This window comes from Cheilinus undulatus, linkage group 13, assembly GCF_018320785.1.
Source record: "Cheilinus undulatus linkage group 13, ASM1832078v1, whole genome shotgun sequence".
NCBI lineage: Eukaryota > Metazoa > Chordata > Actinopteri > Labriformes > Labridae > Cheilinus > Cheilinus undulatus.
Window position 1 is genome coordinate 28205282 of NC_054877.1, and position 17302 is coordinate 28222583.

Here is a 17302-nt window from a genome sequence, read left to right on the forward strand (position 1 = left end):
CAAAGCTCTGCCATTCCTCCTAAGTTTTACTTCAGTTAAACTCCCTACAAGTGACTGAATTCAGTGTATAGTGGAAGCGTACTGGGAGCTTTTCAAATTAATTAATCAAAGGGAGTTTCTCCAAAGAAATGCTAAAGTGGACTCTTACTTTGAAAAGCGCAAACTTGAAGTGCTTTCGTACTGTGTTTACCTTCACCTGAACCATGTGGAAACAGAAAGCTTGATAAAGAGTAGAAGTTTGGGGAACAACTTTATTAAACAGACATATTTTAGCTTGTGGTCTTCATCTGGTTCATCAAGAAATGGATTTCAAACATATTCTGCAGATGTGGACATAAATATTTGCTACAGAAAGGTAAATATGTCTCTGTTTTTATCATTTTCCTGTCTAGCGGGACAGATAACTGCTCATGGTGGAAATAAAAAATAGAGGAGACCTCAAGTTTTAAACTTCTCCTTGCGTGAGACGTGTAGCCTCTCTGAGATGCAGCCCTAACACTGACTGCCAGTCTGAAACAGCGGTTACTGCATTGGAACAGTGAGGAGCGATACGGAACTGTGACGTCACAGCGCCAGCATGGACCAAAACATGGCAGCCTCCTGGTGTGTTTGGTAAATCAGAACTCAAGCTCCATGACTCAGACTGGTTGATTAAGCAATAAAGCCAATGATTCAGCTCCCTCTAAACAAGAACGAGTGATGTTGTACTGAATATAAGCTCTGTGATTTGATCATAGGCAGAAGGAAAAGTGTCAAAAATAATGTTAAAGTAAAAGCAGATTTCTACAAAGTAATGGCAATGTGATGTAAAATAGGTGCATCAGTTCCCCCCCCCCCCCCCCCCCTTTAAAGTGACTGACTTATTCAACATGGTTTCAGCCAACTGGTTGTAGTAGTGAAATGAGGATCAGTGAGGATGCAGTGAATGTGTCTAAAGTGATTGTAGTACAAAGACACCTGTGTCTGGAAAGTCCAGTCACTGGTTAATCAGTACTCCTGGGTACCATTACACCATGAAGACAAAGGAACACTTCAATAACTCAGGCCTTGTCCACACGGAGACGAAAACGATACATTTCGTTTCGAAAAAGTTTTCCGTAAACACGGGATCATTTTAGGAAATGTCCACGTAAGCACAGAACCACTGAAAACGACTGAAAACACTGTAGTATATATGCAAAGCCTGTAAGTGGCGCTGTAACGCTGCCACGGAAATGCAACGAAAGAGAGAAGAAGATTACGGAAAACTGCCCAAAACTTTCTCCTGGTTGCTCTTCTGGTTGTTCTCCACAGTGGATTTAAGAACATATGGTGTATGTGGTATATGTGGTGGTAAAGGGGCATCAGATTTTGCTGTAAAAGCCATAATAAACCCAGTAGCTTCTAAAGCACGAGCACAATCCTGTAATCCGCCATAGTTGTTTTGGCTTGAACCGCGCATGCGGCTTAAGTGGGTTATGCTACGTATGTATGACAAAACCGTTTCATGACAGATGCAGCTGGCTGTCCACACTGAGATGAAACAGTAAGCGTTTACAGATTTGTTCACTCTAGGACCCGGTTTCAAAAAGTAGTATTTACGGAATTCCGTGTGGATGAAATGCAGATACGGTAAAAAACTTTAGTATACTCCTGAATTTGTCTCCCTGTGGACAAGGCCTCAGAGGAAATGCTATTGAAAAGTATAGGTCGGGAATGGATGCAAACATTTTCCAAGGCACTGAACATCCCCCTGAGCTCAGGTAAACCCATCATCAAGAAATGGCAGGAATATGGCACACGCGTAAATCTGCCTAGATCAGTGCAAAAAGGAGACTAGTGAGAGAGACCGCAAAGACACCTACGACAACTTTTCAGCAGCTGAGATGTGAGAGACTGCATATGACAGCTATTCTTTACTAGTCAAAGCTTTATGGGAGAGTAATATGAAGAAAGCCTCTGTTGATGAAAACTGTTTGGCAGACACTGTGCCACCACCACTTCACGGCACGTGTGAAGCATGGTCGTGTGAAGTGGAAGGCCGGCCGTGGAAGGTTTGTTAAGGTAAAGGGTAAAATGAATGCGGCAAAGTATAGGAAAATCCTGAAAGACCATCTTACTCAGTCTGCAAGAGAACTAAGGATTGGGAGAAGATTTATTTCCATCAAGGCAATGACCCAAAACATACAGCAAATGCGGCACAGAAATGGTTTAAAGACAACAAAGTGGAATGGCTGAGTCAAAGCGCAGACCTCAATCCAATAGAGAATTTGTGGCTAGACTTGAAAAGGGCTGCTCATTTTTTTGCACCTCTGCACTGGCTTCCCTTCGATGCTGGAAGTTGACATTTTATACAGCTCTCTGAAACACAACGCATTGCATTCTCTATCTCTCTTATAGTAACCTTGGATTTTATAGACTTTGTCTGCACTGACATTTTTGCCAGGTTTATTATTGAAATGGAGAAAAATAATGAAAAACAATAATATTGCTATAATTTAAACTGTTTTAATGTCAAAATAATTGAATCTGTAAGGTAAAATGAATAACACAAAACCCTTGATGTAATTTCTTCCATCTGCTATGTCTAACACCTTTGTAACACTCAGTTACAGTATGGGGAGTAAGAAAACATGTTTTGCTATTGAAGTGTAATTCACAGTAACTGACATGACAGGGAGAGAGAGGTGGAGCAGAGCTAACACGGTTCAATATTTGCCCAAATATGTCCATCCTGTCCCGGCTTCCCAGGGCTGCCCATTACTGTGGAAAGTCTAAGTGTCCATGTCCACACACGCACACCCACCCACATACACACACAGCAGTAACACAGCATCAACAACAACAACAGTGTGATCGATAGCACTATGTGCCCATTCAGTGCTGAGCTGATGTTATCAGTAGGGTCAATAATGTGCATGATGGTCAGCTCCACTGAACATGGCTGTGTGATGATGTTGTGTTTTTAAGAGTACAGATCAGATCTGAGCTCATGCATTGTTGACATGTAGCTTTTTTTGTAGAGACACTCTTATACCATGGCTGTAAGGATGGTGAACAATGAGAGTTAAATGTGTCATATCTACAGTGTAATATACAGGAAAAGAAAATAAGAAAGCTCATTTAAATTGTGTGTTTAACAGGTGAGATTAGGGGATAGGATTTCCTGACTGACACTTTTAGGAAACAGTATAGTGCGTGTTTGTTCACCTTCCTTCATCCAGCACTTGAGCTGATTTCAGATCTCTTGTTGTTTTATTAGTACTAGATTGAGTCATCTCTATCCAGCGTACTTCAGCCTTAGCAGGCTCTTCACCACTTACAAGGGGCTATTTGGAAAGATTGGAGTTGCTAAGCTAGTTAAAAAAAAAAAGAAAAAAAGAAGAAGAAATGTGATTTAAAAAATGAAAAGAAGATAAAGAACTGTCTGTATTCTAGAGTTTGTGCATTGTAGGTTTTCCATTATCCCAAATCAGCTAATATTATCATTACTATTACTATATTATCCTATATCCTATATCGTTTAAAATGCATTTCTCTTGTTATCTTTATATATTTTATACGTCTTCCCCTCACTGTCATTATTCTTGCTAATGCTAGTATTACGGTTATCACTGCTCCATCTTTTAACATCATTCTTATTTCAATAATCATAACTAGAACAGTGTCATAAAATCCAAGAACAATACCACTTCACTGCTATATTTATTAACAATTAATTAACACTCATCTTTATCATAATAGAGCATAGCATAGTCTTGATTATGATATTAATGATCAAAGCTGGTCTATCATAATAGGCCACAATAGAAAGTACAGTCTAGACCTTCCCTCTTTGTAAAGTGTCTTGAGATAACTTCAGTGATGAATTGGCGCTGTACAAAAAAGATTGATTGATTGATACACCTTTGCTTTATAAATACTTGCTGTTGAGAATAGGCATGGTGCAGAAGTGTGTTATTTATAGGCTCTTTTTGGATATACTCTTTATTTAGAAGTGGATATACTCTATGGACACTTAAAGATAAGTAGGTATACTGCACTATACTCCTGAGAATATGTAGACCCTAGCTAGGAAAGACAAGCAAATGATGAGTAATGTATGCCACTCAAAATGGTCTATGACTCACTCTCTATTAGGCTTTTCTTTATTGTGTCTTCTAGCTTGTATTTATAGTTGGCCTGATGGATTGATGTTTTACTGCTGACTGCAATACAAATTGCCCTTCACAGGCATAATAAAAACAACATTAGACCTTGAATCCTGAACTTTTTCTCTAGTATAAACTAAACTGACAACGCAAAGCTGTACCATGGATACAAAGGCTATAATGCCTTCCATTGATTAACCCTCTGAGCCCTAAGCTACAGGATTTTCTAACTATTTTGTCTCTCCTGGACTCATTGTCTTAAAAAAAAAAACTTGTGGCGCGCCGGTGGTCGAGTGGTTGGGGCGCACGCCATGTGCGCGGGCGGCCCGGGTTCAGGTCCGGCCCGTGGCACTGTTTCCTGCATGTCTCTCCCCGCTCTCCTCCCTGTTTCCGGCTCTATCCACTGTCCTATCTGATAAAGGCAGAAAAGGCCAAAAATAAATCTTTAAAAAAAAAAACTTGTAAAAAATCAACCCTATGGTGCACAGTCAAGCTGTCAGTGTCCTTTTTGCAGGACTATCTGGGCTTTAAGAATATGTGTGCTGCAGTAATTTTTTTAAAAAGATATGGGACTATAAAGGAAAAAGGAAAACCTAAACGGATAGTAAATTACTTTCTGTAACCTGTGTCTCTTGCTGTTATATAGGACAACATTGGTCTCAGAAGGTTAACAGTGTCCTGAGTAAAATTAATACCTGTAGGAATTCTCCACATTTTTAAAATCTGGTTTTCATTCATGATATATCCCATTTGTCCCATTGAGGACTGGAACCAATCCCAGCTGTCACTGGGAAAGAAGCGGGGTACACTTTGGATTGGTGGCCAGTCAATCACAGGTCTGACATACAGAGACAACAAGTGTGAACATCAACTTTTACACCTAAGGACAATCTAAAGTCATCAAATATGTATGTGTGTATTATGTTGAGTTTCACAGAAACATCAACCAGGAACAGCAGATGGAAATTAGCCAGTGGCCATAGTCCAGCATGTTTACACTGCCTCGTCCAGTACTGTCTGTTAAAATGCATTGTCCCTTTCGAATAAACACTGTTAACAATGTTTTTGGGATGTGGGAGGAAGCCACACTACTCAGAGAGAGCATTCTAACTCCACATAGAAAGGTCCTGTCTGACAAGGATTCAAACCAGGAACCTTCCTTCTGTGAGGCAAACACTGCACCACCAGGCAGTCCGATCTGGAGTAAGAATTAAGTAAAACTATTACCTCCAGAGAGCAAAACAAAGGGCTACTTAAGCACATTTAATAAGATTGTATGCTTTTGTTCAAGTACAAATGACTGGAAACCTTGTAATGAACTACAAAACCTGTTGATGTAAGATGCTGAGGTGCATAATCAGTTTTTAGTGCATCACAGTTAGTGCACCATCCAGGCTTGCTGAGGTCTCTGCGTGCAAACTGTTGTATGAGGACAGCGTACATGTAGACTGTGATAGATGATCATGTGGCCAGTGGTGGATCCCTCAGGGTCTTTGCTTTAATGGATTCACTGTAGCCCAGCATGGAGCTGTTTAACAGCTTAACAGATGGATCACTGCTCCTGCCCTGCTCTTTAATTAAGGATCAGAATTTACTGCCGCTGAGCCAAAGGCTACTGAGTCCAAAGGCTACAAAGACATGACCTTTGCTCTCCAACCATGAACTATGTACATCCATTTCAAAAAGTTTCTTAGTCTTGACTGTTTTGAGGTGCTTATTAGCAAACTTAAAGATGAGGAAGAAATCATTTGCCTTCCAATGAAAATTTTAGTTTTTCCCGAGCATTTCCAAAATGCCATTAAAGAGAGCAAGGAGTTTTAAACACCGCTTTTCCAAACATCCTAGTTTTATTTTGGCTGCGTACATTATTTTACAATGCACATAGAAACAATATTATTTCACAACCACTACCAGGGTCATGTTTATCAGCCCCACTAATGCTAATGCATCTCCTTTTTGCTGGTACGCAGCCTGCAGTCATTTGTTGTAGTTTTCAACAAGTCTCTGACACATCTCCTGAGGAATCCCAGCCCATTCTTCTTTGATGAATCTCTCATGCTCCTCCAGATTTGATGGTCTTCTAGCATGGACCTTGGTCTTCAGTTCACCCACAGATTTTCAGTGGGTTCAAGTCAGGGCTTTGTGCAGGCCACTCAATAACGCTCACTTTTGTCTTCTGAAGGTAGTTCTTCACCAGGAGCCATGTATGTATGTTGTTGTGTTGGAAGACAAAGCGAAAACACAGACCCAGTTTTGCTGCCGACTGCTTGAGGTTTTCTTTTAAAATCTTCACATATCCTTCTTTCTTCATGATTCTTTTCACTTTTACGAGATTCCCAGTTCCAGACACACTGAAGTACCCCTACAGCATAATACTCCCATTGCCGTGTTTCTCTGTGGTGATCGTGTTCTTTGGGTTACATGCCTCTCTCACCCTTCCTTCTCCAAACATCAGTAATGTCTCTATGGCCAAAGAGCTCTAGTTTGGTCTTCAGTCTGATGTCTCTTCTGCAGAAGAGGTGTTAATCCTGGTCTGCATCCTGTGTCCATTCCTGTACAGAGCTCTAGGGATTTTCCTCTTTGAGACTACAGTTCCTGACTTGGCTAAGTCATTCAGTAGTGTCTTGCAGTTGTTCTGGGGTCTTTAGACACATCCCTCACTAGTTTTCTTTCCAATCTTTAAAATCATCTCGTCCTACTGCTGCCAGGCTTGTTCTGTACTGTGTTTGAATTTCTTGATGATCCTTGGCACTTGGAAACTGGGACAACTTTAAATATTCTTCTTCTGCTTTTTGAGCACCAGCAATTACTTTTCTGATGCTTTCTCCAGTGACAGCTCAAACCCTTACTAAAGTTTCTATACTGTACAAATAGGAAGATAACCTTCAGTTTAACTTGATTTTACAAGCTTTGAGCATTACGAAGTTCAAGCAGATCATTGCACAACAGTGGTTTGGGCTATGGCTCGTCAAAAATGTCCGTTCTGAAGGGGGCTAATAATTTAGACCCTGGTAGTTTTTTGTGAAATAATTTTGTTTCTGTATGTAAAGTAAAATAATGTATGCCTCCAAAACTGAACTAGGATGAAAAATTCCTTGCTCTGTTCAACAGCACTTGGGAAATACTTGGGAAAGACTGAAACTTCCATTGAGGACCTGATCATTTTGTCCTTATCTGTAGTTCACAGGACAAGTCCAGTCTTCTAAAATAATATATTCCCTAAATTCTTTGGGACAAACGCCAAACCAAAGATCCACACTAATATTTTCTTTCACCATTTATTAATTCACCAAATACAGTGAAAATGGCATCATAATATACAATGACTCATTCTTAGAATGTCATGACATTTTTGTTGCTTTTTTGCTTCATAAAACAATGTTTCATTATTGAAAATATTAAGTTTTCATGCACAACAAACCATATCCAGTTTCTTTAAAATAATGGTACAAAATAAACTAAATAAAAAACAAAACAAAACAAACAAAACAAACAAACAAAAAAGAACTGTAATGTCCAAAATCGGTCAAATAACAACGTGTTATTTGAGGATACTCGTAAACAGTGCAATATACTCTAAAACTGCCATTTTCTAACAAATTCATCAACGAAGCTCAAGTCACAGTATACGATTTCTTAATAATAGTTTAACATTGATGTGTGCAAAAACCCCAGACACATTCAGTAAGTCTTTAAAAAACTCCACCTCTGATATAGAATGAGACCAGCCCACCAAAAACCTCAGATCTGCCTCCACGAAGCCCAGTCTCATTCTGAATATCCGCTCTGAAGTAGAAATATTTTTGTTGATGAATTGTAAGACGATAGACTAGCATATCATTTAAATAACAAATATTTAGATATAAAAATACAAATATGACTTTTTGTTAAAAAGAAGCGTGCCAGGGTAAGAGTAGTGGCACCTGCGTTGGCACCGGAGTGAAAGTTCATGCAAATAGATGGAGAAAAAACTCATAGAGGACGAAACACGAATAAGAGCTAAATAAAAATAAACTAATTATCTTTTTTCCCATCAATTTCATGACTAATATTTTAAACATTTACTATAATCTCCATGTCTCTGCTGGCCTCTGTAGATATCTGAGCATTTGAGAATGCAAAAAAAAGAGTAAAGTAAAGATATGTGCCGTGTAATCAGCTACATGGCGGTGCCATGGTGCACCTTACACCACTGATGGGTGACTGAAGGAGAAGATTGTAGCCTGTGTGGTTCAGTTTGAAAGTGTGGCCTAATGCTCTTTAAAGGGCCAGGAACAAATAGGGCTCTACTACAGAAATATTAACATTGCACCATCCTCGGATATATGTTTTTACATACAATAGATCTCCTCTATTTAGCAGACTGGAGAGTTTGATTGGTCTGTTTTTTTGAAAAGCGTTAGCAGCAACAGGAATGCATTGGACCAGTGCTGAAAGGACAGCTCCCTTGAATGCACAGTCGCTGACTGATTCAACAAAGCAAAGCCTAAAGGAGCAGGGAGGAAGAGAGTGTCTCTGAGCTTAGCCTACCTACTGTACAACTTATTGAAATAGGACTGGGATTTTTAAGCTTCTGCCTCCAGTTGCAGTATTTAGTTGCTTACAGCGAGTTTGGAAAGGAAAAAAAAGGAGATGGCCGTGAAGTAATGACAAGTTCATCCATCTTTAAAGTCAGCAGAGGTTGAGATACAGAGCTGGGTCCGCCATCTCAACATCGTGCTGCGCAGCAGGAGTTTAAAATCGGGATTCGTTTGGAGAATTGCCAGCAATCCCATGATAAATCTTGGTCTTTTTTCCAGAGTCTCTCTCTCTCTCGCTCTCTCTTACTTCATCATCTTTCTTCTCTTCTTTCAGCCTTCTCCATTTTCCTTCATCCTTTGCCCTTTTTTCCTCCCCTTTGCGTCAAGCCATCCTCGCTTCGTGCCGTCGTTTTTTTTTCTCCCGCATCCTCGAACATGCACAGCCGACAAGTGCTTCAAATCGGTGATCAAAATTAAAAAAGTCTGCAAGGCATCGTTCATGTTTAAACGCCAGGTGAAGACTTGTCTGTCATCCCCTTCAGGACCTCGTCTATTCGGTCATCCTCGATCACCACTGTGGGGGAGAACAGGGAGAAGAGATAAGATTTATTGACATTAGGAGACCTTGGATATTCATAACAACCTATTGAAATAGCGTGTGCATTGTGTGCGAATGCAGGTCACGATTTCTCCCTATAATGGCTCCATGCTTCAGTGGGTAGGAATATGGCGAAGTGCAGCGCTGTTGCAGGTGAATAAATAAATTAATTAAATAACAGACTGTTGCAAATCCCTAACATGGAGAAGGCGCGCTTTGTGCACAAAAACAACAACTCATTGTCGATAATGGCGACCTGCCAGGCTTTATCCTGACAGTTTAAGCCCATTGTTTGATGGGGTGTGTCCGTGCATGAAAAGATAATTTGGCGCTCGTGCGTAAATGGAAACAGTCTAGGTATACAGACTCGCGTGACGATGATGTTTTCAGGTTTTGGCGCATTTTTAAACAAGGGAATATTACAACTGAATATGAAGGTTACAATTGCAATAAACTCCTCAGCTTCTGCGTAATTTCAGGCTTGATATGTTCATGTATTCCTCTAGTTTCTACCACATAAATGACAGTGATCGTATAAAAGTGTGTAATTATTCTACTTAAACATGATTTACCTCGCTTGGCTCTGCCGATCTGTCCAAGCTTTGGGGGTCTTTTCGCCTGCGACGCGGCGAAAAAGGCGCTTGTGTCCTGCAGTCCGCAGCTAAAGGACATCTGACTGACCTCGCTGTCCGCGCCGTAGCCGCTCATCTTCCCCTCGTTGTATGGCAGCACCTCGGACATTGTGGCACGGTAGAGGAGGGTCACAAGCAAAGGAGCAAAGTCGTCAAAAAGGCTTCCTTAATCAGCTATTTACTGCAGCTGTAGATCCGTGTTTTACGCGCAGGCTGCAGCGGTCGTCTCCTGTTTAGATCCGTCCTGTGCGTAAGTCGACGCAGATCAGCGGGATCAGAAAAGTCTGAGTTCCCGGTGTTGTTGTTGCGATCACTCGGTGGTCTCTCTCTCTGGTTTGTGTTGCAGCTGCAGGCATAGACTGCTCGTGTGTGTCTGAGAGTGAAGCAGAGAGTTGTGTTCGCCTGTGTCGCTGGCTGATGTCTGCTGAGGGAAGTGGGAGATCCCGGGATCATAAAGGAAACCCAGGCAGAGCGGTGAAGTCATCCATCCGGGTTTGAAGCGCGCGCTCGTCTTAGTGTGTTTGTGTGTTTGTGTGATGAGGGGCCTCCGAGCGGTGGAGGAGCAAGAGGGACGCCAACAGGAGAGAAATGAAACTGCATCAGTGAAACAACAGCACCGAAGAAGTTTTGGAGCTTGAAGATTTTTCTACGGAAATCTGAAGGAGAAGATCTGTTCCATAGGAACTCAAAGTGTGCTGAAGTTAAATTTTCGACTGTAATGCTCTACATCATTAAAAAGACTCACAAGTATTGTGAGCAAGAAGTTTTGTTAATCAATTCAGAAAGGGAGTGCCATTTTCATTACTAAACTAATATTTTGGAGCCTAATTGATCCTCTTTCTTATGATTTTATCATCACAATAAAAACACATCTTATTTATAAGGCACTATCAGTGATTGCTTTGAAGAGCTCAGTGACACTGGAATGGATGCTACCTTCCCAGCTGGATATTTCAGTTAGTTGTAAGTGATATCAATAGAATGTGGAAGCGTTTAGGAACAACAACCACGAAGCAAGGGACCATGTAAAATTGATTGCTAAGGCGCATGGTGTGCATGGTGCTCAAGTCGCCAACGCTCTGCTGATTCCATAGCTGAAGAAAACTGTGTGCCGCAGGAGCTTCATGGAATTGGTTTCCATGGCAAAGCAGCTGCATGCAAGCCTCACATCACCAAGTCGAATGCCAAGCGCTGGATGGAGTGGTGTAAAGCACACTGACACTGGACGTCTTGGAACGTCTTCTTTGGGGTGACAAATCACACTTCTCTGTGTGGCAGTCAGACTGGCGAGTCTGGTTTTGGCAGATGCTGGAAGCATGTTACCTGCCTGACTGCTTTCTACCAACTGTGTAGTTTGCTGGACAGTATGGAGCTGTATTTCAGGGGTTGAGCTCAGCCCCTTATCTCCAGTGAAAGCCAGTCTTAATGCTTCAGCATATCAAGACATTTTGCACAATGCTATGCTTCCAACTTTGCGGCAACAGTTTGGGGACAGCTCTTTTCTATTTCAACATGACTGTCCCTGTGCACAAAGTACTTGACAAGTTTGGTATGGAAGAATCTGAGTGGCCTGCACAGAACCCTGACCCCAACCCCATCAAGCTCCTTTGGGATGATCTGGAACAGAGATTGCGAGCCAGGCCTTTTCCTGGAACATTAGTGCCTGACCTCACAAATGCTCTACAGAATGAATGTGCAAAAAATCCTACAAAAACACTCCAAAATCTTGTGGAAAGCCTTTCAAGAAGTGTGGAAACTGTTATAGCTGTAAAAGCGAGGGCTAACTCAATATTAAAGTATATGCATTTGAATAGAATGTCACTACAGTCCTTGTTGGTGTAATGGTCAGGATACTTTTGTCCATTTAGTGTATATGTAAAGACACAATATAGTCACACTTTGAAATTTAATTACAGCATAGTATACAGTTAAGATGTACAAATAAAATTAAAGCAGCCTTTTAAACATAAGGCTATAACATTCCTAGAGTAGTATGGGAGGTAGAGCCTATAGTTAGGGTCTGGAAGGCAGACACCCCTATTCCTTTTTAAAGAGTGGAGCAATAATACTGGAAGCTCTTTCTCTAAAGATGAGTTTGTGAAATTCCATACATGATGGCAGTCTGTACATAACACGCATCTGCTCTTTATAGTGAGAATAATGAATATTAAGTTCAATTGATTGTACATGATGACGTTATGTACTTTCTGCAGCATGTTAGGGTGTTAAAAATGCTGAGCTAGAAATAAAGATAGAAACAACACAGTCCTTGTTGTAATTCAGCTGTAAACTTATGAATGGTTCATTTCAGCACCACAGACAGAGCCAGTCTAATTAATGAATTGGCTGTGTTTGAAATTACGTCATTCCACCCTCTTTTTAAAGACAGTGTTTCATCGTCTTGTCCTCGCAGCATTTGGTGTCTAATTCAAAAGCAAATGACGGACTCCTGATATAAGAACAAAAAAACCTGTTGAAACATCTCAGGCCAGCTAAGCCCATCTATAAACATCTAATAACCTTTACACTGAAGCAGTGTTTCTCTCTATTATAGCAGTCTGTCAGCATGGCTGACCAGTGAAAGTGACCAGCTGACAGCCCTGAGATCAGTGCTTTTGGAAATGCTCTGTGGTTCCCTGCAGGGATAAGACAGGGAGGCTGTGGAGTCAAAACAAAACAAGCTCCTTTCTGATGGCTGCTTTCCCACTGAAACAGAGCCCATAATACCCCCTGTGAAACATGTGACAGAGTCCAGAGAGCATTTCTAATAACAAGTAACATGCAGCCAACACTTTGTTTGGGCCAAAATAAAAGTCTATGAATAATTTCATGAATGAAAGAGAATGTGTTAGTTAATTTTTTACAGCTAAATCTATGCATCTGCATTTAAATCTTCACAGTCATTTTTGTTTGTTTCAAATTTGATTGAACCTTTTATTTTATTAGAAATATTCCTGTTACAATACAAAAAAAATGTCTGTTAAGAGGGAGACCTAACCAAGACAGCAACACACAAGTTCCCACAAACTATAACAAATGTTAGATCATCTAAGTCTTCATAAAATCTTCTTTACTAATGCAACCCTCAAGTTAAAGGTGACTCTTTAACTCAGTGCAAACTGCCATAATTGTCCAAGAGTAGTATGTGAGGGAGAGCCCTTAAGGTCTGGGAGGCAGACACCAAGAGGCCCTAAAAATATTTGTTGTTGATGAGGGTCTCACTTTAATTAAGCTTATAGTAAGGCCTCGCTTAGGTTTAGGTTTACTGCCTTAGGGTTTGACTGCTGGGACACTTGATACTCCTAACTCCTGCCTTCACCTTTTTACTCTCTTAGTATTTTTCTATCTGTATGTCTTTTCTCCCTTGATGTATGTTTCTAACTTTATATCGTCTCAAAATTTGTGCTCTCTGTTCTCAATACTGTAACAGTATGATTAGACCTTTTTTTGGCCTTGTAACCACAAGCCATGTTTGTATCGACTCATTTTACTCTTCTTTTGGCCTATCACATTTTCTAAGCCCAACTAGCCCAGCATCTCTGTAGTCTGTTTCTGCTCGAGGTTTCTGTTGGTCTAGTTGGTCATCTTCAGATAATATGGCAAAGACTATGGCCTGGACCAGCGGTTCTCAACTGGTCTATCCTCAGGACCCACTACCAACTTGAACCCACATTTTGGACTTTTCCCAACCAGATTTATTTAATAAATCCCAGAGCTGTTTGGACCTCAGACAGTATAATTAAACATAACAAAGAGGAAGAAAAAAAATCAAAGTTTCTGGAAAAAGCATCAGAAGTTTCTCCAAAGTTTCTGGGACACATTCTAGATACAATATCAAACCGTTTCAAGGAAGGTTCCCAAACATTTCCTATTGTTTCCTTTGAAACTTTCAGAAATATTCTTTCAAACCTCCCAGAAAAGACTGCTGAATGGTTCTCTCCAAAACGTCCCCCAAAAAGTTCAAAGTTCCTTTTGAATTTTCATTACATTTACAGGAAAAGTCCCTGATAAAATTACCAAAGGTTTCTGCAAAAAAAGTCAATAGAAAAGCCCCTAAAATTGAGCTTAATTCTTAAGTCTATAGGAAAAAATTTCCAAAGATTTCAGGTAAATTCACAATAAAATTTTCAGTTTAATTAAAGAATTCTGTCATGCACTTTTTTTTGTTTCCTTTCTGGTATCAAAAACTTTCACAACAGAAAAAGAGATCTAAATGCACCTCATGGACCCTGACAGGGTTTTTTCCCAGTACATATTTATGACCCACTTTTGGGTCTCAAACCACCTGGTGGGAACCACTGGTCAAGATGAGCTCATTATGTGAAATGTCATGAAATTTTGGAATCTGGTTATATATGCATTGATATTTACTAATGAACTGAACTGATTGGGATGCATCAGGGCTCATGAACACTACATTTTTCTGAATGGAAGTCCCAAAGCATGAGTCATAAACCTCCCCCTGCCTGACAAACTGCAGCCTCCAGCTGTCACCAAGCAGAGCTTTGATTCATGCAGGGATTTCACATGATGTCATCAGTTTGCGACATCATAGTTGGAGATTGACCTGCTGCCCCACATGGTATTAACCGCTGCTTTAAAGTGAAAACATGCATGTATGAGGCAGACTAAACCTCAATCATTACATGCAAGTCTCCTCATTTGTTCTTCTCTGTTTAGTAACATTGATCTCTCCAAGTGTACATGCTGTGATTTCTCCCCCTCTCACCTTCTTTTTTCTCCTTCTGTTCATCAGCCTTCAGCAGGCAGCACTTTTTAATGATCAGGCTCAGTCAATCAAGTCGTTTACTTCTTTTTTAAGATTTATTTTTGGGCATTTTATGCCTTTATTGAGAGCTGAGGAGAGACTCAAACCCGGGCCAACACAGGGTGCGCCTCAAACCATTAGACCACCTGCTCCCCCAAGTCGTTCACTTCTGACAAAGGCACACCCCCTAAAGAGACCAGAGTGTGTGCATGTGTGTGCTCTCGAAGCACTGCCACCAATTACAAGTGAATCACCCTGCTGAGTCATTCGCCCCCTCTTCATCTCTGCATTCGAGTGGAGCAAGCACTGCTGAAATCACACATACACACACAGGCTGTACATTCACACCATGTTCCTGATGGAGAAAAAAAACAATAACAAGCCAAGAGCCAGGATCAATTCCCTATCGACTTTTACGATTTGTGTGCGTGCGTTGACATATATTTGTGTGAAGGTATCATTTTCAGAAAATCTAAAAATGTTAGAGGACAAAGAGAGAGAGGGGATATACATGCACCATCTGCAGTCACAGAACAAATGAAGGTGTCGTGTAAATCAGCTCTCCTCCTGGTCATGAAGATTAATGCTGTTTGTTTTCCTGCACAAACATCCTTCCATGGATGGTGGGAATGCTGGCAGAGCTCCTGCCCTTGGATCAGTGAATACACAGCTGTAGTCTGCCACACAAGGAGGCTGCACAGCAGCTGTACCCTCCTCCTGTACCTTGTCTACGGGGGGGGGGGTCACAGACGTGATTAAAGGTGAATGCTTCATTTTGTCTCGGAAACTGTTGGTGAAATAAACTTAGCACTAAGTCCTGCTCTGTTTGCTGTATTAAAGAGACAAGTCAGAAATGAGGAGGATAGCTAAATCTCAAGTTTTCTATAATCATCTACTATGTCTCCTTCAAACATGGCCTTGCAATTATGCTATATGTTTATAGTGCCTAAGTTGCATTAAGGTTATAAAGGGAAACTGGAAATGCAGTAAGGAGAGGGAGGTGTGGAGGATGAGAAAAAAATGAGATGCAGAACAGAAAAGAGGGAGATGCAGATAGACAGAGAAAAAAGATGTAGGAGGAAAGCAGAGGGGGATGCAGAGGAAAAGAGGAGGGTAGATGCAGAAAGAGAGAAAATGTAGGCCCACAAAAAGAGAGGAGGAAGATGCAGGAAAAAAGAGAAGAGGGAGGTACAGAAACAGAATAGAGAGAGATGCAGAGAAAGAATAAGGAGATGCCAAAAGACAGAAAAGGAAGGTGTTGAGAAAGAAAAGAGAGAGATGCAGAAGGACAGGAGAGGGTTATTCACAATCACAGCTTAATATATTTCTCAGGGATAGTGGAGACTGAAACAAAGTTTAAATTTGTCCATATACATATTCCAGTAACACATTTGGAAGGTGACATTAAGCATTTGTTTTCCAACTTTCTGTGCTGTGGACAAAGAACCCATTGCTCTTGTTGTACGTAGCCATGCAGAGAGACTTGCTTTATCTGCACAGGTTCTGGCATATCTACTTTTGAGATAATTACCTTCCTGGTTAAATACTGGTGATCATAAGTGATATAGCTTAACCTGAACACAGTCTCTGAAAATATATTTTGCTCCCTAATCATTTTATCTACCTCCAGATTAGAACCGAAAGCAGAGGGTGGGGATCTGTATGTTTGACCAGTGTGTGTTCCCCTTTAAAATCATCCCTGCCTCCCTGTCCTCAGGGAAGAAACGCTTGGTTTGTTGACGAGAGAAGAGGCACTGCAGTCACACTAATGTTACAAAGTAGGTCACTTATCCCACGTTTCACTGCATGCCCAAAGCAGATGGGTGACAGCGGTAATTGGCATCAGGGAAGACAGCACGCTGTGATGGCTCTCTCTCCTGAGAGACTGCATCGCTACCTTTTCCTCCTGCAGTCTGCTGAGTGTCTGCCAGCGCCAAAGTTAAAAAGACCCCATCCACCTCTCTGTTCCTTGTCACGAACACAAGAACAAAAGGTCACTGTGAGTCATGGACTCAAAAATGTATTAAATTATTTCTCCTGGTCTAGAGCTATGCCATTTTAATCTCAGTCATTTATTAAGAATAACGTTTGGCTCCATCTGTTAATGTTTGGATGGACTAGTACACCTAACAGAGCCTGGACAACAGAGAAATTATTGAAATTTTTCCAAACAAGTGATGTCCATAAACATCCACATAGCAGAGACATTGACCCAGATTTAGCTTCAGGCTGACACAGCTGGCAGTCACTTGGCACTAGAGATTGGCATGTACACCAAAAAAGTTAGTGGCAGCGAAGGAACTGTCTTATTATTTAATAGCAATGAGGTATAGTTTCTGGCACAGATGTCAAACTAGAGCTGTCGACCACACATATACAGTACTGTGCAGATCTTTTAGGCATGCTTGGGCCAAATATTGAGGCTGAAATAAGGCATAGATGTGGCGAGTAAACTGCCTGAGTGCACCATTGGGTAGGAAGGAGGATTGACGCAACCCCTGTAGTGCTCTGGATGTCCTTGCATATTTCCAGGGGAATGGGAAAAGGATCTTTTTGTAAAAAAAAAATAAATGTTCACACCTTTAGGGCAAAGAAAGAACAGCTATGCAAGATACTTGGGTATGTTATCTAGCTTTGTTAGCTTTAGCTACATT

At 40.9% G+C, this 17302-nt stretch overlaps 1 protein-coding gene across 1 annotated transcript; it reads right to left on the minus strand.

Annotated features, from left to right (window-relative positions):
• Nucleotides 1-7406: 7406 nt before the first annotated feature.
• camk2n1a (calcium/calmodulin-dependent protein kinase II inhibitor 1a) lies at nt 7407-10338 on the minus strand. Its single transcript, XM_041802659.1, has 2 exons — nt 9821-10338; nt 7407-9224 (listed from the first exon to the last, which is right to left on the minus strand). The coding sequence occupies exons 1-2, from the start codon at nt 9987-9989 to the stop codon at nt 9154-9156; spliced, it is 240 nt and encodes a 79-aa protein (XP_041658593.1). The 5' UTR covers nt 9990-10338; the 3' UTR covers nt 7407-9153.
• Nucleotides 10339-17302: the final 6964 nt, after the last annotated feature.